The 23,966-nt window shown below is 39.3% G+C and overlaps 1 protein-coding gene across 1 annotated transcript in view; it reads left to right on the top strand.

Moving 5' to 3' along the window:
- Positions 1-23,966, top strand: part of fras1 (Fraser extracellular matrix complex subunit 1) — a 262,161-nt gene that overhangs the window by 112,582 nt on the left and 125,613 nt on the right. Inside the window, exons 14-17 of the mRNA XM_054610644.1 lie at positions 14,967-15,110; positions 17,655-17,795; positions 17,871-18,011; positions 18,102-18,269. Of these exons, the coding sequence (XP_054466619.1) occupies positions 14,967-15,110; positions 17,655-17,795; positions 17,871-18,011; positions 18,102-18,269 (594 nt within the window). The remainder of the gene's footprint in view (positions 1-14,966; positions 15,111-17,654; positions 17,796-17,870; positions 18,012-18,101; positions 18,270-23,966) is intronic.

The raw sequence follows: 23,966 nt of genomic DNA, 5'->3' as shown, positions 1-23,966 counted from the left end.
TCAACATGTAAACAAATTGAGGTAGGGTGTTCCCATAGACTCTATATAAGAAGTGGTTGAGTGAGCTCTGTTAGAGACCTGTCAATCACTGTGTAGCCCCGCCCTAAAGCATCCCCTGCTTTATGGTCTGTTTGACTCTAAATGGAGCATCATTTACTAAATGAACATCATGCTGTATTGAAGAAGACTTGAAACTAGAGATTGAGACCATAAACTCATGTTTACAATGTTTACTGAGGGAATAAATCAAGAGAGAAGTAGAGTCATTTTCTCATAGACTTCTATACAACCAGAGGAGTCGCCCCCTGATGGACAGGAGAGAGAATGCAGCTTTAAGAACCGTTAAGGCTTAAAGTAGTATCACAAAAGTTTTTTGGGAGGATCATCAAACATAGGGAGTCTGTGATATATAAAATATTAAATTCAAAAGGCCATGTACGCTTTAAAAACTAAGAGAAAGACTTCAAAATAATTTCTGAAAGATACAGAAAGCCATATAGGTTACGTAAAAAAGGTGTTATATGAGCTCTCACTTTCATTTTAGTTAAAACCCTGGTAGTAACATTCTGAGTTGTCTGTTGTTTTTATAGACGACTAGAAACAAAAGCATGAACGAGCTTTACTCCATTTTACTGGATCAGTGGAAGACTCATCTTCACTTTATTATATATATATATATATATATATATATATATATATGTATATATATATATATATATATATATATATATATAAAATATATATAAATGATAAAAGGCAGTTTTGGTCAGGGAATTAAAACGTACACACAACCAAACATTATAAGAACTAATTAGCACTTGAAAATTGTTCTGGAAACATAATTTGTCTTAAGTTTTCTGTTGTGATTTCACTCTGAAGCTGAGTGTGTTTTGATATCATTACTGCTGCATTAAGCCGCCTCCTGTCAATCACTCCACACCCTCAGGAATAACAACAGACAAAGTCTCTGCCAGGAAATCATCTAAAAAACAAACAAAAGGCTTTATTGTGAAATCCCCCTCTTATCTGTTGAGGAAGCCTTGGAGGCTTTCCACAGCAGTTAAAGCACAACTTGCATATTTTAAAGTGCCATTTATGCCATATTCAAACAGTGACACAGGAGCAAAACCCTCGCCCACCAACATAGAGACCTGGGTTCAGCTCTCAGTAGCTACTATGGGAACATATGAATATTCAATTTCACAAATTAATTGTGATTTAAGACATTAACCCGATAATTATCAATATATATATATATGTATACAGACTGGAATCACTTGTTCAGAAACAAATATTTGTATGCATCACAAATAGAACACTGTCACAAATTCACATTGCTTTTATATAGTACATAGTTTTGATAGTGTTGATGCAAAATAATCACAGCCAGTATTTTGCATTTTTGTGTTGTTTTGTGCTCCTGTGGCACGTAATCATAGTTGGCGACGATGGAAACCAATGGATGACATCACAATGATTAGGTCCACTTCGTCTATGAGCAACACGTGTCAATTTCCGATCGTTACATGCATACAGTCTTTTTAAAATAAACTTCCGTCTCCATAGGAAACTACTTGGTTAGGTTTAGGAAAAGAGGTTTGGGTTAAAATAACTATGAAGTGTCTTAACTGAAAGACCATTTTTTAGTTTGACCCACCCACCCCTTTGATATGGAAGCAGTCTCTGTATGAACGTCTGTCCTTTAGATTCTCTCGACGACTCTTCATCCGATCGATTTCTCACCAAAATGAAAGGCGGTGTCCAGTGTGAAGTTGTTTGGATGAGCAGTTCTTGTGAAAAAGCTGCAATCAGCAACACTGGAGGTCAAGCAATCGACCCGTTCTGAACAGGAACATTTTGAACAATTAGAAAATTACTGTGTAAAGTCTTAAAGACCAAACCACAGAAGAAGCCCATTTAGTCAAAGACACAATTTAAATACTACAGCTTACAAAGACACATGCGTTCTTGTTGTTATAACCTACCAAGAGTCTCTGAAGTCTTAACGCTGGATGGAAACAATGCAAGATACATGCACAACAAGGGCTGTTTATATTGACTGTTACTCCACCGATCCACCTCAGCAGTCTCTCCCCAGCGCTCTAAAGCCTGGACCAATAAATAAAACCCCCGTGGCTCAGTGAGCTAAACCCATGTGGGCATGCTAATACACTTAGCCTAGCACCTCCAGCGAGTGGGGAAGACCTGCTGTGAGTCCCGGTGGGATGATGGGTAGAAATAGAGGGTGAGAGAAGAGAGAAACCATAATGTGATTACTGTCGTGGTGGTGCATCTCAATTTCACACCTTAATGAATATCGTCAGGAGGATTGGGATTCCAGAAACTCTCGGTGCAAAAGCTCCTTGGACGTCCCTAAATTGTACACAGAGAGCCAGCTTTTCTATTTATCTCATCTCCATCCGTCCAGCTTTATGTACTATACACACTCCTACCTCTACAAATCCACTTCATATATTAAACAGGCACTATTATGCTATTTTCCGGGTGCAAATTTTTATCTCCAGTTCCAGTTACAACATGTTTACATGCGTTAATGCTCATAATCCTCCTTGTTTTTCTCATCCTGGCTGTCCTGCAGCACCTCTTCTCACCCTCTCTCTGAAACGCTCCGTTGCAGCGCTGGCTCCTCCCTCTAGAAAGCAAAGTCTGCTTTCATTGGTCAGCTAGCCCGCTCTGTTGTGATTGGTCAACGTTTCACATTTCAAAAAACTGTTCTTCAGGAGATTCAGCTCTCTCTTTTGTTGTTTGAGGGCCAAACTAGCCGGAAGGAGTTTTACGTCACTTCTGTAACATTGTGACCTCATAAAGTTACATTGTGACCTCATAAAGTTACATTGTGACCTCATAAAGTTACATTGTGACCTCATAAAGTTACAGAAGTGAAGAAGAGAATTCAATGGAGCCGTTTCAGGATCTCAGGAGCTTCTGAGGGGGAGGGTAACTCCTTTTAGGCGTGGACTTCAGGTTTTACACTCTACGGACCTTTTACATGTACAAAAATATATATAACACACTAAAGAAGAGGGAGATAAAGTGGGAAAGCATAATAGGGCCACTTTAATACTGTCACACACACTGGAGGCATCCATTGTAGAATTCCCCTCTCATGCATTAATCTCACCTGCATTAATACAACAGATATTTCATCACTTCATCTCTCCAGGTTTAATACTGCAAAAAATACTTTCTTTTCAAAGCCCTGTTTAGTTTTTTTTGTCCCCGAGCAGTTTCTCCTGGGTGTCGGAAGAAAAATAGCAGCAGTGGAAAGTGTGACTCACAATCACCATGGCTGTTAATCAGCAGGTGATTAAGGTGGATTTTAGCCAGAGTGAGGTGTTATTCCAGTTTGTTTATGGGGAGGAATAGAGAATGAAGGAATGTGGTGGAGGCGATGAGAGCTGTTATTAGTGAGCTAGGTGTTTGTGAGGTGCTGGAGACGACTACGGAGGATTATAGTGTTCTTGGCAGAGGAGCAGGACCACCCAGAGCCTAATGCGTCCCCGGAGGCCTCTATGGGTTTTCTATTTTTTATTTATTTTTCATTACTGCCTCTGGCTCATGACTGAAGGCTTTACTGCGTCTACTTGTGCATGTACTCAAAGTCAGCTTGTTAATAATTATTGGTGGAGATATTATTCCCTGGTTTGATATTTCAGTCTTTCAAAGTAAAGAAAAAGGAACTACGACCATTTTTAGTGTAGAAAATTTCCAAAACATCCTATTTGTTACTAGCACACCAGCCGTGGTCAGTATTTAGAAACACAGGCTGTTTGAAATATGAATATTGTTCAGGGGCTGAGTCTTAAAAACTATAACTGTGATTTCTGTCTCCTGAAGGACTTTAAACGCTGTTAACTGCTCCCTCTTAAAGCTGTTTTATTACATCACCCTGAACCCAAACATGTCATAAAGAAGACATTTTAAAGGGAGCAGTTAAAAGTGTCCTTTTGCGAAACAGAAATCACAGTTACAGTAGCAGAACCTCTACAGATGCACCTATTAAACTTCAACTTTAACATCTACTCACTTCCAAACATCACCCTTTTAAATCACCTTTTAAAATAATCTTTAAAATGACCCCTGCCATTGTCATAATCTCTAAATTTAGCCCATGAAAGTTCTCTGTTCTTCCACCTATTTAGTAAAAGTCAGATGGAGTTTAGGCATGCAATTATGTAGGTTAAAGGTAGACAAAATTTACGGTGATGAAAAAGATGCTTTTATTGTGAAAAGAAAGCCATAGATTTGATGAGGACCAAGGTCTCCAGTGTGCCAAACAGATCTCCAACATGTATTTTGCTACTTAAGGCCCTGATAGAGTTTCAGACGGGTCCAGATGAAGAAAGAGAAACCTAAAGACATTTTTTGTTGTCAATCATAAACAATTATTGACAGCTGATATAAAGTTTCAGCGACCAAGGACAGTGTGACAATGAGTATATATGTCCAAAAGGTCCTAAGATTTTTTTAAACATTTTCAACACATGAAAGCAGAGCAGATGACTTGTACTGGTCATACCTACTAACTCCTCTCTTTACTAACTTAGTAGCATTAATGCTAACCCGTATTAACCTGCCTTCTGAATGAGTTTGTTGAGCTTTTAATGCTGCAAAAGATCTTTATTTCATCCCTAAAGTCTCTTACGTTCTGTGAGATTACATGAAGCCAACCTTCCTCTGAGGACACACTTGTTACTCCGTTCAACAAACACTGCCGTTGGCTTCGATGCAACATTTTTTTATCCTCGATGACTTGGCTGCTGTTGTATTGTGACACCTCATTCACATATCACCTGAGAAGAAGAGAAATCTTTGAACTAAAAAAACCATCTGGCATTGATAGCTGCCTTTTGTTAGTTATGTTTGCAGAGCGCTGAGTGTCTTTGCTTTTTGAAGTCTCCAGAGAGCAGTGACAAATAAAATCAATACCAATTTGAATGTGTCACCAATTTTTTGACTTGAATTTTGCATTTCAGTTTGGCTGTGAATGTGGCAGTCTGCAGCCAGAAAGCAGCCACTAGAACTGGCTCCCTGCCCCCCAAAAACACTGATGATAGTTATATAAAACGTGTCCTTTCAGAGTGGACCAACACATGGAGTTATAGTTTTCTTATTCAGCTTCACCAAGGAGAGGAAGTTAGGAGAATCAAAGTTTCATCTGTTTGGAAGTCAAAAGCAGCAGTGTGGTAGTTGCTTTTTTTTGTGTGTGCAATCTTGTCATGGTCATGTTGAAAATACAAGCGTTTTGCAAGAAAAAACATCCACATGCAAACCTGATTCCACTTCCGATTTCCATTCCTAAAATGGGTATTTTTCCCCAAAATATTTATTTCCTCTCCTCGAAAAGCTGCTTTCTCCGTGCTCAGTTTGATTGCCGAATCTCTCATCCCATCTCGGTTTTACCAACCAAAGTTCGGGGGGGTTATGGCGTGTCCTCCCCCCCCCTCGTCCCAGAAGGCCAGACAGAGAGGGAAGATTATCCGCTGCACCGTGTGCTCCACCTCCCCTGGTTTATGCAGAGCAGGCTTTAGAGGGAGGCTTTTTGGCAACTGGCCTGCTGGGATTACACTCGCTGATAACTTTGCGCTTCGGGCCGCACAGGAAAAATAAATTGCTTTCCTGCGAGGGGGCAAGGTAAAGGACGTGTAATCCCCTTGTTGGACATACCGATTTTAGGAGGGGGAGTGTGTATGTGTATGTGTATGTGTATGTGTATATGTATATATATATATAAGTATATATATATATATGTGTGTGTATGTGTGGAGTGATCCACTCATATAAATGTACAGAATGCTTGAAGATGCATGTTATGTCTTTTTTGCTGCATCTGCAATAAGAAAAGTTTTTAGAAATGTCCAGAATGTCTCTTGCAGAAGATGTTCAGGAGCTTTGTTTAGAAATGTTTTTGAATTTTGTCTAGTTCAATAAAGAATGAATGCACGACAGATGCAAGATAAATGACTGCACTTCAGCAGGACAGTGTACAGTATCATCTCATTTTAGAGCGAAGGTATCCTGGATAGGGATGAGTATGGTTAGGATTTTATCCTTAATAGTACTCTTATAGATTCTGCGGTTCTTTAACGATACTCTTATCTGTTCTGTTTGATTTTCTTGTGAGAAAATAGGACAATTAATTAAGAAAATAATTGAAATTGCTTTATTATTCTTGTATGTAAACAAAGTCTTTCTTGAACATCAATTTGAAAAGTTCCAAAATCTTTAAAATACATTTGTAGCTAAACAGCCTTCTTCTTCTGATCGAACTCTGTGTGGCGTCGCTAACGTTACCCTCAGTGGACGAGGATGGACGGCTGATCTCCAAACTGAACTGAACAAAACTGAGCTTTTCTGCAGACTGATGTTCTGCTTGGTGTCCAGATGTTGTGATGAACTGCTGCTGTCTCCTCCCTTAACTAGTGAAGGCTTTATTGAGTCTGAGACAACGAGAGTTCTCAGCATCTACTGGAAGAAAATGTAGCCTCACTTTGGATCTTTGTGTTCTCTCTGCCATGAGGTGTGTCTCATGCTGTACTGAGCGGTGTGTGTGGTGTGTGTGTGTGTGTGTGTGTGTGTGTGTGTGTGTGTGTGTGTGTGTGTGTGTGTGTGTGTGTGTGTGTGTGTCAGAGTAAAGCACAAAGACAAAGAGACAGAGAGAGGAGGTGTGAGACGAGGACATCTCACTATGGAACTTCTAAAGTACGGATAGCAGAACCGTTGACTCTGGGCCGCATCAATACTCCAGGTTTTTACAAATTCGGAACCAGTTCACGTATAAAACCAGGTTTCGGGCTGCATCCTTAATCATGGATCCTCTCTGGATCTTCAGCACACTATGAAGACAAAGAAGAAGATGAGGTCAACTAGAAAGAGAGACATTAAAATTGAATGAATGAAAATGAAAAAAAGCTAGAGAGAAAAAGAGACACACACACAGAGAGAAAGTGAAATGACAAGAAATCCAATGCGAGACTCGAGAAAGGCCAGAGGGCTGAGGCAAGAATAAAGCCTGGGACAGAGAAAAGAGAGCATCATGGGAAGAGAGAGAGAGAGAGAAAAGAGATGCACAACTTCAGAAGCAGAGAGAGAGGGGGAGAGAGAAGATCGACAGGGAAATGATGGCAATGAAATAGGAAGGAGCACAAAAATTGAAAAGTGGGCCAGGAAACTATTTCACCTGTCACCTCACCTGTCACAGAGGAGGACAGACTCAAACTTTAACCCTTTTCACTCAGAACTGACTAGGAAACTTTACTCTGCTGTAGTGTTGCGCTGTAGTGTTGCGTTGTAGGGTTGCGTTGTGGCGTTATGTTGTGACGTTACATGGTTGCATTACATGGTTGCATTACATGGTTGCGTTGTTGCATTGTGTTGTTGCGTTGTGGCGTTCCGTTGTTGCGTTGCGTTGTTGCGTTCTGTTGTTGCGTTACATTGTGACGTTACATTGTTGCGTTACATTGTTGCGTTTGTTGCGTTGTTGCGTTACATTGTTGCGTTACATTGTGACATTACATGGTCGCATTACATGGTTGTGTTGTTGCGTTGCGTTGTTGCATTACGTTGTTGCGTTGTTTCGTTGCGTTGCGGCGTTACATTGTTTCGTTACATTGTTTCGTTACATTGTTTCATTGTTACATTGTTTCGTTACATTGTTTTACATTGTTACATTGTTGTGTTACATTGTTGTGTTACATTGTTGCGTTACATTGTTGGAGTTCACATTACATTGATGTACATTGTTGGAAAACATTGTTGCGTTGCATGCTAAATTGTTGCATTGATAGATAATTTATTGTTGCGTTACATTGTTGGGTTACATTGTTGTTACATTGTTACTGTTACATTGTGACATTTACATGTTCAGCTATTGGTTGAATGGTTGCGTTGAGTTGCTCATGTTGTTGTTGCATTGTTGCGTTGCGTTACATTGCCACCGTTACATTGTTTCTTTGACAATGTTTCAGACATTGTTTGTTACATTGTTGTGTTACGTTGTTGTGTTACATTGTTTCGTTACATTGTTGTGTTACGTTGATGTGTTACATTGTTTCTAGTTTTCAAAGTTGGAGTTCACACTTTGCACTTGATGTACCAAGAAGGAAAACATTTTACAACTTGCATGCTAAATTTCTTTGATAGATAATTTATTGATGACTCTCTTAAAGTGGCTTTTTGTATCATTCTGGCATGAGCTGAAACCAGTAGCTGTTTGGAAGATAGCAAATCAGTCTTAAAAGTAATTGTATACTTTCAAAGTAGTTATATAAATTGTGCATGATTTGTAGTTGATGGGCTGAAAACATACAAAAGCACCGGCGTAGTTCTTTAAATCACCTACTGTCAGAGATTTAAATCCCATGCTGATAGAAAAGAGCCATTTATCCACCCACGGTATAAACTGTGAAAAACATAATTTGGCTGGTGGTTGGTGGTAATTCTTCACCCTGAATGTGAAGAGGAAAGAAAAGGAAAAAGGGAAGTTGAGAGAGAACGCAAGGCCAACAAATAAAAGGGACAGTTTCATTTGTGGAACTCATTTTGTGGAGAGTTTTATTTTGCACACATTCTAAATAATGTCGCACAGGAACCGACAATAATGAAAGCTGTATCAGGCATACACAATGCACCACATGCAGCACACACTTGGGGTTGCAATGCATTTTATAACACAAATCTCCATTTATCCAGACAGTCTTTTAGCTACCCCATATGTGGCCCTTTATTGACGCTGTTTACATAGCAGGGGTGGAAATGCACGGAGACTAGATGGAGAAAAAGAAACACAATAAGTGTGGATGAGATAAACAAACATTTAAACTGTCTCACTAAGAAGGTGAGAGAGTGCATATCTCTTCCTAGACTGCACAATTCTCCTATTTTGTTATTTAATAATACATTTTTACCTATACTTTAATTTGCATTTAAATCAGGCGGATTGTGATAGAGGTATAATTTTCCTGAGGGAATCAAAACAAATTGTCTTTTTGTTGTCGCTCTTGCACGTCAGAGGAAATTACCATGAAGTTGAACATTTCTCAGTTCTTCATAGTTGCATTGCTGGAAGAGTCCTGAATTACAGCGCGATTCGCCGTGCTGCTTTTTTGAGAATCCTTTCCACAATGATTGGCAGTCGCACATCTACCGTTTGAATCCATATGTGTGGACCTGGCAGACCGTCGCACTAATCAGCTTCCCCATTCAATATGTTACGACTTTAATGAGCTGCCTGGACTTGAAAACGATGGACGTGACAGAAACTCTCTAATTAGAGCCAAATATGTAAATGAGCTGCTTCCCATTGAACACAAGCTTAAGTCTTGTGGGAGATTTCCAGCTATTTTGAGTCCGTATGTGTGAACAGAGAGTCAGACCAATGAGTTATGGCCCTTTTTAATTCATCATCGTCATGAAATACAATCGATTACTTGGAGCTGATATGTCCATGTATTCTCTACGTTTAAAAGAATTCATGTTTTGTAAGCATTTCAAATAGGACTCTCTTTTTGGTCACTTTCAAATATGTTACGTCCCAAAATCAGATTTCAGGGAAAATAAAGAATTGGCTGTTGAAAATGTTCAAGTCTGAAAAGATACAGCTTTTCACACACCTCGTATAAAGATTAAAGACTCGTATATATCTTTTTTTTCTCCAAATGGCCTCACACAATTCACACTAGAAGTCAAATTGTTCTTCTTTTTCATATGGTCAAATTTAACAGCAGATTTTCCTTGAAACTTGTCCAATACTGTAGTTCTGAAGAGTCCTAAAAAATCAAAAGACAAAAAAAGAAGATTGAGATAAACAACATCAGAGACTCCGGTGAGATGCACAGCAGAAATTCAGTGACACTCAGACTCAGAATTCAAAAACAACAAGGGAAATAAAACTGGAATTAAAAGTGTCAAAAATGACAAAACCCTTCAGGAAGTAAAGTGTTAATGGTAATGAGAGGAATGCGTGTTTGTATGATGGATTGCACAGAAAAGGTATGTTGTTTTCCCTGGATGGTAATGATAAAGAGAAGCATGCGGCTATGATATGAACGTTGTAACCTGAGGAGAATCTGTTTGGAAGAGCAGCAGGATATCAGGAGATTTACATCGCACCGCTCTCCAACAACTTTGGGCGATAACATATTTGGTTAACTTCTGGCGTCTCCCTTTAATTGAGTGAGATTTTCATCAGCATATCTTGAATGGTGCTGATTAAATTAATTACACTCTCCTCGGGTGAATATCCCCTCGTCCTGATGTGGTTTACACCCAACTAAAACAACTTTCTAATGAATTCCCCTCACTTCTCTTCCTCAACCTCAATTCCTTCTTGCTATTTTTTGCTTTCTTGTCCTTACAACACTTACAGGATAATGAATGAGTCGGAGATCGTGGAGCATATATCAAATTCGGAGCAGAATATTCTACACTCTAAATAAACGAAATCACAGTAATCCAATGAGAACCAATAAGAAAGTCAAATGTTATCACTGCAGGGCTTATAGAGCCCTAGAACAATTCAGTTGTATTTATGCAGCACATGTTAATACTAATACATTGGGCGGAAGGTTTGTGGAGGAACTGCCAGGGTTCACAAACCTTTTGGAGTTCCTCAGGGAACCTTTGTGGGCTCTAACAAGATTGCGTTTTAAAGAAGCCCTTGAAGTTTACAGCTATTTACGATGTCATTCATAAAAAGCTGTGATTTTATCACATACACTTTGTAGATATTGTTCTGACTTTACAAACAAACACCAACTCCTTGTGGATCAAATGTCTGCTTTCTGTTTTCCAAAGATCTCTTTGTTGAACTTTTTTTTAAGACTGAACTCTATACCCATGCAAACTTACCTTAAGATTAACAAACAGGAAATGAAGTAGGTAGAAAGTGGTTTATACTGAATGTAACCACTTTACATCTGATTCTAATATATACAACATGTGAGGAGGACAGGTATCAGAAATGTAGGGAAATCCAATGTACAGATGATAGAAATTATGAGCTTCAAGGCCAGGATACACTTATTCTTTTTATTTGTGGTTTGAAAAGGTTATTTGGAATATTTTGGATCCATAACCAGAGGTATTACTCTACAGATTCCTCTAAGAATCCTTCCATTTACGGTAGTGAAATTTGACAGCACAACCACAGGTGTCTAACACAGACGAAGCTTCAAGAAAATAATTTAGATCTCAAAAAAGGCAAGAGAAACAGAAATTGGGATTCCAACAAGTCACCTCGGTTTTTCTGACTGACATGGGAGTTGTTTTTTTAATCCATTCATACAAGACCTGAAGAGAAGATAAGGTAAGATAAGATAAGATAGAACTTTATTAATTAAGCAAATTATTGTGCCAGTTTCCTTAAAGATTACAACAGAAGAATAACAAGAAACAATAGAATGAAAATATAAATTTATATGAACAATATAATAAAAATAATTAAGTGTAAAAGAAATAATACAATAGCAATAAGAGTAAGATAAATAATGAAGTAAAAAAATCAACTACATAAGAAAAAGTAAAATACAATAACAAAGTACAATACAAAAGTAAAGATATGAAGTGTATAAGAAAGAATACTAACACCAGTGCCCAACAGAAACTAAAATATACCTTGAACAACCTTTTAAGGAAGGACTCAAGGATTTAGGAGGTGATTCAACAAACCTCCAACATTTCAGGGTTCCTAAAGAAAGGAACAGATTTATTTTAGATGTTAGAAGAAACATCTGATGGACCCGTGAACTCTATTTAGATTATAATGTGAACAACCTCGAGCATTGTGTGAAAGATTGATCAGACATGTTTCATATAAACATTCTACATGAACTGTGAAGGTGTTCCATAAGGAGCCTTTTTTTTGGTGGACGCCCTCTGAAAAAGGTTTTAAGATAAGATAAGATAAGATAAGATAAGATAAGATAAGATAAGATAATCCTTTATTAGTCCCGCAGCGGGGAAATTTACAGGATTACAGCAGCATAGAGGATAGTGCAAAACAAGAGACATAGTCAATAAAAAACACAAGATCAAAATAAGTATTATAAATAAACAAATGAGCAATATAGACAGTAGAAAACTGTGTTTCATTTTTCGGACAAAAACAGCAGCAGCTTGTGAATGTTCATCACCAATGTGTTATGAAGTACACAGTGTGGTCAGAGCCAAAGTTCTCTGTATCAGAGCCAGCGTTGTCACAGCACTCCTGTGTTTCCTTTATTGTTTGTTTTTCTACCTTTTTCTGTGGCATCTGGCTTCAGAGTCCAGGCCGCCGGGAAATCAGGTGTTGAAAACAGTTTGTGTTGATAAAGGTTTTTTGTGGAGCTTCTATTTGTTCACACTAACACGCACACGGATTAGAGAGAGACGTAGAAATAGTAAACTTAAACCGTGTTTACTCAATAATAAAACTACCTGGTCTTATTCTACCTAGATCTGATCTGGTTCTACCCAGAACTGGTCTTATTTTACCCAGAACTGGTTTTGTTCTACCAAGACCTGGTCTTATTCTACTTAGATCTGGTCCTATTCTACCCAGATCAGAACTTTTCCTACCAAGTTCTGGTCTTTTTCTACCCAGACCTGTTCCTATTCTACCCAGACCTGGTCCTATTCTACCCAAACATAGTTCTACCCAGACCTGCTCCTATTCTACCCAGACCTGGTCTCCTATTCTACCCAGATCTGGTCTTAATCTACACAGAACTGGTCTTATTCTATTAAGACCTGGTCTTATTCTACTTAGATCTGGTCCTATTCTACCCAGATCTGGTCTTATTCTAGCCAGATTGGGTCTTATTCTACCCAGATTGGGGTTTATTCTACCCATATCAGGTCCTGATCTACCCAGAACTGGTCTTATTCTACCCAGACCTGATCTTGTTCTACCCAGATCTGGTCTTATTCTACTCAGATCTGGTCCTATTCTTCCCAAATCTGGTCTTATTCTACCCAGATCTGATCTTAATCTATCCGGATCTTATTCTACCCAGATCTGGTCTTATTCTACTTAAATCTGGTCCTATTCTACTTAAATCTGGTCCTATTCTACCCAGACCTGATCTTGTTCTACCAAGACCTGGTCTTATTCTACTTAAATTTGGTCCTATTCTACCCAGATCTGGTCTTATACTACCACGCTCTGGTCTTATTCTACCCAAACCTGGTCTTATTCTACCCAGATCTGATCTTATTCTACCCGGACCTGGTCTGGGTGGTCTTCTCTCTCATTCACACACACACATCACGTATGCGTATAAACCCGCTCACCCAGCAGACACCTTGTTAAAGTTTCACATGGACTCCCCACATAACTCTCCTCACTCCAGCTTCATGCTCACACAGTTGTCAGTGTTGTTAGTGCCGGTTTTACAAGAGCTCATAAAACACCACTGTCAATGGTAACCATGGAGACCACCCACAGTCTGTAATTCACTTCATCTACAATCTTGATTGTTTTGTATTGTTTTTTAAACGTTTTTCTATAACCTTAAAGGTTTCCTTAAGGTGTGGAGTGCATTAAGGTTTTAAGGTTTATAACATTTCTTTTTCAAACCTTGCTTCTTGTTTTCTTAGATTTGAGATTGTTTGTCCCACCTTCCAGGTTTCAAATGGACTTTGGTTTTTCTGTAATCCATCACAATGACAGGATGTCTCTTTTTCTTGTTGTCAAAGTGACATCGGTGTCGTGTAGATGATTTGTCTCATATTTCACATGGTGGACAGTTCTTTGTTTCTTACTGTAGGGAAACAACCGGCTACTTCAAAGACTGAAATCATTTGTAAAAATCCCAAACACACTGACGATCTTTGGAAAGCGTTGTCTGTAATACTGTATGTAATACAGTCAAAGGGGCTTTAGACATGAATACTGGTGAATAGGCTTTAAAAAGACTAAAACTAATATATATCACCATGAAACTTCCCCAGTTGCTTATTAACAGTAAGATAATTCAGTTTTGAAAATGTTTCAATCTGCAAATGAGGCACCATCTCATCAAACATGTGCTTATTTTCATACATTTTCAAAACATAAATCTGAACATTGGATAAAGCCAGGTTCAAAATTCTTGTTTCATTTTGTTGACATATTAGAGTGAAAGGTTTTCACAGAGAGAATTTTAGATATCTCTTGTATCACTCCAAAAATCAGAAAATACTGTCAACAGACGTAAACAAAAAACAATATTTTCTCCATGTTTTGAGTGATAAAACGTAATATAAATCAGGCTATGAATGATATATGAACAAACCCCTCTGTAGAAACCTTCAGAATATAGAGAGGAATGAAGCTGTAAAGTTTGGTGTATGTAAGAGCTACTGAAGTGGAGATTTATGGATCAGAGTCTGAGAAAAAACTCATTTAGAGAAAACGTCCTTTAAAGATATGTTTAGTTAAATTACATACATGTTGAAGACTCTACAGGTGAATAGGGTAAAAAAATAAACTAATAGATATCAACATGAAACTTCACCAGTTGATTACTGACATTAAGACAATCATTTTTTTATATTACAAGTTTTCGAAGATTGAATCGTTAAATATGCAAATGAGGCATTATCTAATGGTAACTTTTGCTGGAATTAGCAGCAATCTACAGACGCAAATAGACAAAGTAGGAAAATAAACAACTAAATGTGTATTTTGTTTTTTTCTTTCTAGTAGTCTGAGAGAAGACACAATCTTGAAATGATTAATGAATGAAAAACAATGTTTCGGCCTTAGGGGGTCTCGCCTTCAGACTTTTTTACACTGACTATACACAGTAAATATATAACTTCAATAAATACCATATAAACAGTTTCCTCCTAAATATTTTTATTGAGATTTTTCAGTTTATTTTTTTTACTTTTTCAGTACTTTTCCTGTATATTTTGTATTTCCTCTTCATACACAAAAACACCAAGACAAATAATAACATGGTTTTACTGTTTTTTTCCACCAGGCTGTCACGAGTCCTGCTCAGAGTGCCGCGGGCCGACCCAGCAGGAGTGTGTGTCGTGTTCGGACCCGGCTGCCTTGCTCAAAGACGGGGAATGTGTTCCTGACTGTGGCGCCGGCTTCTACAGTCAAGAAGGCGTCTGCTACGGTAAAGTTGACCCTTTTCTATACCCCACTGTAGAAGAAACTGCAGGTTTGTCATTGATGCGTCGCAGCTTTTCCTTTTTGGTATTTGGATATTGGAGATATTTATTTTAAAGATAAATTTAGCTTGATCTTTTTTGTTGAACTCCTTTTCCTTTAAACTGAATTATCTACTTCAATTATTAGTTTTCTGAGTTTCCCAGAATCCCCCAAAAAAGGACAAAAACATATTACATTCAGCCACAGAGAGAGCACATCTTGTGTTTTTCCTGCACTGCAGTCCGGTCCATTCTCTGCTGCTGTAGTTGCACTAAGTGGACAGTCTGATTAATCTGGAATATAAAGTAAAGGCTTTCTAACAGAGAATGTTCAAATTGCAGAAGGCTCTCAGGTAAATCTGCCATTACATGTAATTTTAGCTGCACCGAAAATATTTTAATGTGACTGCCTTTTGTCAGCGTGTTTGGCTTTAATCGTCCCTTAAAAAATGGGAAAAGTAGAGTTTCATTCTAAAATCTAAAACCTTAAAAAGTCAGATTTTCTGGCTAGATTTTTGGGAAATAGGTTGAATAGAATAATGCACAATCCATTTAGCTTCAACAGGGTTACAAAATGTGCGATATTAAAAGTTAAAAAGAAAAAAGCAACATAAGAAAACCGCAGTTCTCCATCTGAAACATGTTCCCTGTGCAGCTTCACCTCACAAAGAGCGAAAGATGATATTTAAACAGACATATTAGGTGTCACAGAATGTGCCAATGCAGTAAACAGAAAACTCAATCTGAGAAAATAACAGGTTTAGTATTCGCGGTCAACTGCAGGTGAAGGTTTGTTTGGGCATGTTATATATATATTTTATTCTCCCTGTAGAGCTTCACTCCACATGGCTCCAAAACGATGAAGTCAGCACTAGTCGGAGTTAGAAAACAAAGAATAAAAAAAAAATACAGTAGGCTAATTAGCAGCTCTCTCTTGCACTAATGAGGATTCAGAAGCTCTTTGAATACGGAGATCCTGTATGAATATGGATGGTTTCTATTTCTGAGTGGTAAGATGAAGAAAAAGCAGGACTGGGCCCTCCTTCGGGGCGACGCGGAGCTTAGCGGCGGCGAGCTAAGCTCTTTCTTTGGGTTGAAACCACCTGGAGGGGCTGATGAGGGAGACTCTTCAACTCCTCCGGCTTATAAGGAAGACTTGAAGCACTCAGCGAGGAGCCCCTCTCTTCAGAAAATGTCAAAAACCTGGGGAACTTTCTGGAAGAAGGTCACATCCATTAGAAGTTGCCAGTTTGTGCTTTGAGGTCTGGTTTAAAATGTCAACATCCGGAGAGAGAAAGAGCTGAAGGGTGGAAACGTCTCAGTTTTCCTCCATAAGGGCTTCCTGGGTTAGATTTGATAGCTTTGCTTTTTTTATGTCCCCTCCGGCTTGCCGTAAGAATACCTTTGACTGATGTCAGACTCTGTTTAGATGAAAGGTAAAGATCTGTTTGAGCATGTGGTTATGTCAAATTGTCATGTCAATGTGGAAGGCTACACACACACACACACACACACACACACACACACACACACACACACACACACACACACACACACACACACACACACACACAAATACGCATCAAGCTCCTTAAATTGGGAATTCAGCTAAATTATCTTCCATTTTTTGATACATTGTGACTCGTTTTTCTCATTTTTTAATACTATGATTACAGCAAACAACTAAACACATACTTTCCAACAATTAAAACAAAAAGCTGGACCAACGTCCTTGGTGGTACTCAATAAAACCCGTTTTCCACCGACATGGAACAGGTCCTGTACCAGTTCTTGTACAACCAAATTCAGTTGTGTCCCATTTTCAACACAATAAACACATGACAAACAAAACAAAACACAAACAGTAGTACATTCCTCTAGGGCTTTTTATTTATTTGTATCATAAGGGATGTAAACAGCCGGAACTAAAACAATTCTCTGGGCAGATAATATGGCCGACATTTTCATATTAAAAAGTCAACATGAGGAAAACATTGTTTAAAGAACACTTGAGCTGATTGTAAGAAAAACCATACAAATGATTTGTTTTCAGTCATTTCTGGGTTATTTCAAATGCTATCTTAAAGGAGTACCCATAAGCAGCCTGAGTGGGTGTGTCATGTCCTACAGGTTGGATAGAGAGGATGGAGAAGGCAGCAATGGAGGCATCAATTAAGTAATCGTTGTAAAAAGAAAAAAACACAGTGAAGAAACACTTATCTGTAATAACAGAACAAAAGTTAACCAATGTCATCCACCATCTTGCTACTGCTGTTTGTGCATTTTTGATGACAAATCCTTGATTACGATGCTTCTCCTCTAAAACTTTGGCTAGAAAGCACCGAGCTTCCATTAATCCTGCAGAACCAGTTCCAGAACCAGAGCTGATTTAAAGGAAAACGAGTCCTGAGTGACAAAGTGAAACTACATCTCCCAGACTCTCGTTAGCAGACTTTGCTCGAGCACAAACTTCGTGACTTCATTAACATTCACACGCTTCCGTTTCACAGCCTGTGATTCGTCCTGTGCCTCCTGTTTCCCTGACAACCCCAAGTGCATGAGCTGTCCGCCGGGGACCGCCTTGCATCATGGGAGGTGTATTTCCCAGTGTCCAGCTCAGCATTACCTGGACAGCCACAGCAGATGCAGAGGTAAGATCTCTCATCAGCCATATGAAACCAACAGTTCTGGTTCAGATCCCTTATATATATGTTTTTCCTCCTCAGCCTGCCACAGCTCCTGCGCTTCCTGTTGGGGCTCCTCGGTATCCCAGTGTACCTTGTGTCTAGATGGGCTCCTTCTCCACCAGGGCCAGTGTGTGGAGGCCTGTGGGGAGGGGCTCTACTCCCAGGACAACACCTGCCACAGTAAGAGCTCAAATCTAAGCTTTTTTTTTTAAAGATTATACAAATAAATCCATTCCTACTTCATGACCTCTCACTTCCCCTCGCTCTCAGATTGTCATCCCTCCTGTCGCTCCTGCGTTGGCCCTTTGGCCTCGGACTGCGTTCGCTGTCTGAAAGCAGAGGAAGCCCTCCTGCTGCAGTCTTCTCACCTGCAGCACGGCGTCTGCACATCTGGATGTCCTGCACGCAGCTATCCAGACTACCTGCATACGTGCAGAGGTGAGTCCAGAGAGTTCCATTTCCTCACTTCCTCAGTGTCAGTAGCTGTGAGGTCGAGCCTGCGCGTCTCTGCTTCTTTGTTCAAGTTGTTAGCTCGTTAACGAGCTAATTAGCAAGTAAATCATCAGTCGCTTTGGGTTTGAAAAACAGATCGGGTATCAATAAAGTCGTTTGCTCAGGCTCAATGAAAGCAAGCAAAGGAAAACCCATGACCAAATAAACAAGAAGCTGCAGATTATGTAGAAAAGTGAATATAAAACAAGTGCAGACAAGAACATGAACACGTATACGACTCAAGAAATGATACAAAGTTAGACAGGGACAAAAACATAGGTTTAGACTGAAGAGTATAAAGGGGGAAATGGAGGTTCTGCAAAATATATATATATATATATATATATATATATATATATATATTGATAATGATATTACTTGCGATATAACAGTTGACAATACTTTTTATTTTTTATTTTGATTGTTTTGCAGCTCTAGTCTGCTGTAGATTTACTCCCAAAGCCAATCTAAACATCTGTACAACATACAAGCAAACATTTATTGAAAGTGTAATTAATAGCAACATGCAGAATCTCAAAAACTTTCCTCTTGGTCATTTTGGCGAAATACTAAAAGTTTGGACAAAAGTTTATTCTTGGTTTGGTGCTTGAAAGGTACGTAGAGTAATGTGTGTGTGTGTGTGTGTGTGTGTGTGTGTGTGTGTGTGTGTGTGTGTGTGTGTGTGTGTGTGTGTGTGTGTGTGTGTGTGTGTGTGTGAGACACCTGATTAGGTTGTAGCTGTTGTGAGTGTGAAATTGTGCGTGTAATGGGCACATTTTTAAGGTTGGTTTTAGGTTTCGGGGAAGAGTCTGTCAAGTGAAAATAATTATCACCCGCCTACAAACACACACACACACACACACACACACACACACACACACACACACACACACACACACACACACACACACACACACACACACACACACACACCTCCTTACCACAAAGCCAGGGGTGTTTTTTTGTTTATATATTTTTTTATTTTAAGTGAAGCAGGAAGACAACGAGGAGGTAAAGGGAGATGAAAACATTGTGATCAGTCTTTCTTTGCCTCCCTCGTTCCTCCAGCTGTGAGCTGTTCAAACTCTCTCCATTTACCTGGATGGCCGCTCCGCTGTCGTCTTTGTACCCACCGACCATCCTGCAGTCGGTGTTTGGCAGAGAGTCGGTTATTTGTTCTACCTGCTGTCTCCTCGTCGGGCCGAAGCCAAGTCATTCGCCAACGCTCTGCTTTCTCTCTCTGCTCACTCCTCCTCTGCTGAGAGCTGAAATGAGATAAAGCTCACGCTGCCAAACAGCGGTTCTCAAGCTGCTGCTCACGCTCAGGTTGAATTTCCTTCACAGACTTTGGAGAGCATCAGTGAGAGCGGGTTCTGAATGTTTCGAGGGAAGAAGAGTTTTGCACTCGTTTCTCTTGATTTTCATAATCAGAATTTCATTTTCCTTTTTTTTAAGTAGTTTAGTCTTGTTGATTTTGACCGAGGAGGTTATGTTTTCTAGTTTGGTTTCTTTTATATGTTTGTTTGTCTGCAGGATTACATAAAAACTACCGGCCCTGTTTTTTAATTAACTTGATGGGAGATTGAAGCATTGGCTAAAGGAAGAACCCAGTAAATTAGCAGATCAGATCCAAATCACGGGCCAAAAAACACGCTTTATTTTCAATTTATGACAAATTATTTGGTGGATGTCTGCGATCCCTGAGTGCCATTCTGGTTTATATTATCTCCCTTTATCATTAATTGCTAGTTTTCTACTTTTGCATCACTATATATCCAGCAAGTCCTTCAAACTAAAACATAAAATTAGTTGTTTGATTTCTGATCAGTCATTAAGGTTGTCAACAAGTTTTGCAAGACCCAATTCTCAAGTCAAATTAAGAGCAATTCCAGAGTCAGGCCATGTCCCAACTCTGTGTTTTCTAGTCCTAAACGGGTCATTTAGTACGCTTCACCAAATTGAATGCCATTCTAAGTTTTAACAGAAAAGACTAATGCTTTAAATTTCTGCAATTATGACTTTAAAATCCCTTTTATAACATTTTAAAGCAAAGGAATCAGGTTTCACTTGATTGGTTTCTTCTGTTATTCAACGAAATTAATATTTCTTGTGCAGCTGAATGTTTTCCATGTTTCCTGGTGTTTTCTTTTGAAGCCTCACAGCCGAGGTTCTGTCACGATCAAAGGTACCTTTCACTTCTAAACGCACAATGTGAGCGGCTTCTGATTGACTTAAAGGATACCCGTTAACTAGAAACTTGTTTTTGCTGCAAACTCGTTTGTTTGTTGGAAGAAATGAAGCCAAAGTGCAGAAGTCCAAATGAAGCCATGACTCAGTGGTCATTCTGTTTTTGTTAAGTCGATGTGGAAGTAACCAGATTTATAATTTGAGTCTGACTGAACATCAAGTGAGTCAAGGCCAAACGTCAAACAAAAAAAACTAATTCTTCCACTGTGGTTAAAGTTTGCTCTTGGTCAAGGTGAGGGAAGGACTGTAGGAAACAGGAAAGATACAGGAAGTGAGGGTATTAGTGGAAAAACTCTCTGTAAATACAAATACTATAAAAAATAGCTTCAGCACCACATTCACTTTCATTTTTATACTATTATTTATCACGAAAACTTGAAACTTGGTCTGGAGGTGGAGGCTATTTGCTGCCTTTCCCCCGCTTTAACTTCAGTATGACATTTGAGATATGAAGAGTTTGAAGTAAAAGGCAGGTTGCATTCTGGGTAGGTTTATTGGGCTTTCCCACGGCTTTGCAGATAAGTCCTTACCGTCCGTTTACAGCTGTGCAACAAGGTGTGAGCATCCGTCAATTACAGGGCGCTCTGAAGGAAAGTCTTTACGGTTTCCTGCTCCTGGATTCCTGAAGCTCGAGGCACTTTGTAATTTGTCTCCCCCCCCCCCACTTCCTGTGTTGTTTGCTCTGTGATGAAAGACTGAAAACCTTCCTGCTGCTTTGCTTTCAGCCACAGCGGTGTCTCGAAAATTGCAGTTTTCCGCCTCTTTCGTAGTCACTAAATGATTCTACTTGACACAAATTAGCTAGCATGCTTTTTACCATTTTTGAATAATGGATATCTGCAACCTCTGGGCTCTTTCTTCATAATAGAGAAAGTCAAATTCTTCACTTTGCGTCACACTTGAGCAGCCTGCAAAGTAAATGTGTGAGTCATGAGTCTCCATCGGTTCAGCTCTAGGACACTTGAGCCTGAAGCTGTTTAGGTGGTAGCATGATTTGTCTCCTCACAACTGTTTACTCTTTTATCAGTTGAGAGCGAGGCCAAACACCCGCAGGAAATTTACTTTACTTTACCTGCATTGAAAAGCGGTTAGCAGTATTGGATTCCCTTTATCGGGCTGGAGGAGACGATAACAAATCGATGCGTAGCAGCTGGGCTAGAGCGTCCTCTGACACCCGCTCAGACGTGTGATCACATGGGACCAACACTCAGCCAGGACGGGGTTCACATTAAAGGCTGTTGTTACTGATTGGAAATTTGGTTTGTAAGAGGAATTGAAAAGCAAATATTCTCACAAACTAGAGAAAAAGAATCAGAGGACAAACACCTGATTAACCAGCAAAAGCCAGAAAAGCAGCTTTAATGGAGACTCTATGTTGTTTTAGAGCAAGTGAGAATTGTTTTTATTTTATTCTATGACCCAGCAGATCATGCAACCTGAGTATCATCTGTGAACATCATCGGACCCGTGACCCGGGACCCTCATGGTAGATCAGACCCCACAGATCAATCCTTCCATTCAGTTTTAATCCTGATTAAATCATTTTTGTTTTTACTTTAAATCATTTTGCACCAAACTTTAAAGCTAGCTTTAAGTCAAGAAATATTCAATTCAAACCTCTTTGAAAAAAGCTTTTTACTCTAAGCCTAGATTAAATCTCATTCTTTAAAATATGATCCAGTATTAACCTTAAACTTACACTAATAGACGTTTTACTTTAAAAATGGCTGCCTTTTTGAGATTGATTAAGCAAAACAAACAAATTCCTTAGAGAAATTGAAGGGGCGGACTCAACCCAGTTTAGTTTTCCCCCAGTTTTCCAGGCTCAGACTCATATTTCAGTTAGATTTTTCTTTACTGTGTTATTGTCCATTTTTTAAATCTTCTATTATTTGACCATATTGCTCCATTCATTTAACATTAATTCATTAATAAACTAATTAAGTTTTTCTCCAAGCAGGAGATATTAGTGAGTGAGTAAACCTTCCTCCCCTTTTTTAAAGCCTACAGTACTCACTAGGTCGTGACAGCACATGTTTATTAATGTATTTCAATTTGGGTAAGCAAGCATATCGATATTGATTAAACTCTATTTAATTCTGGTTATAATTCATGTTTTATTAAACACAGATTATCTTTTAAATGTGCAACTGAGCTGGATTTTGTTGTCATTTTAAACCCAGTTTTTCTCTGATTAGAACTAATCATAGATTAGATTCAAGATTAAGAGTCCAAGTGTCGTATCATTCTCACGTCTCTCTCTCTCCATATTTAATGTTCTGTGCTGGTTTCAGTGATGACTTAAATCACACATGCAACAAAGGGAATCAGGCAATACAATCACCTAAATATGTATTGAGCAGCACTTTCAGTGACGTGATTTGAATTATGTCTCAGCAACATCTTAAAAAAATGAGATATTGGATTTCTCAATTTTGTCCTGCTCACACTTTTGGAAAACAAATGGTTGTGTTTTGTTATAAAAGATAATTAGACTTGAGCAGCTTGTCTCAGCACAGACGTCACATCGCTCATCAGACGTTGTGTGTCCGCCGGTTCTCTTTCACTCCGAGCTTCCTGAACGAGACTCGACACGGCGATCGGAGGAACCGGCGTGATAAACGACGTGTCATTAAAGCTCCACTCACAGGAACACGGAGAGCTCTTCTGTTCAGCCGCTATTCTGAGTAGCAGAGGTTTCCCCTCAGTGGAGTGTCAGTGGGTTCAGGTGTGTGGATGGGAACAATGGAGGCTGTTGTACAAGTGTGTGTGTGTGTGTGTGTGTGTGTGTGAGGTGCTCTGACAGACACTCAGACCTCCTCAGCAGCTACTGTCCTGAAGCGTGGGAGGACGGCATGTAAACATCCACATAAGACTCTCTCTCACACACACACACACACACACACACACACACACACACACACACACACACACACACACACACACACACACACACACACACACACACACACACACACATTGAGTGGGTCTAAGCTGACGAGCTGTCAGGTGTCTGCAGCCCTCCGGTGCAGAGGCAGACAGAGATAGTCGGTGTGTAGGAGGTTCGATGCCGCTCCATAGACGGGTCGAGCTGCAAAACTCACCGTCGCATACAGGAAGTGTAAACACACACCTGAACTGTGCTGGTTGATATCAGAGACACTGAGGGCCTCTGAGCATAGGTTTTTTTTTACCACACTGTTGTTGTTTGTTTGGGGGAGTCATGAGTGACAAAACAGGGTGAAGCTTTGGTATTTTTAAATAGGAATCAAGCAGGTGAAGTAGAGGGGATTTACTGTGCAGCTGTTTAACAGTCGGACTGAGATATATGATTGTTATAAGATAAGATAAGATAAGATAATCCTTTATTAGTCCCGCAGCGGGGAAATTTGCAGG

Source organism: Anoplopoma fimbria, chromosome 13, assembly GCF_027596085.1.
Source record: "Anoplopoma fimbria isolate UVic2021 breed Golden Eagle Sablefish chromosome 13, Afim_UVic_2022, whole genome shotgun sequence".
NCBI classification, from domain to species: Eukaryota; Metazoa; Chordata; class Actinopteri; order Perciformes; family Anoplopomatidae; genus Anoplopoma; species Anoplopoma fimbria.
Note: the sequence above shows the minus strand (reverse complement) of the source record. Positions and strands in the feature narration are given on the sequence as shown.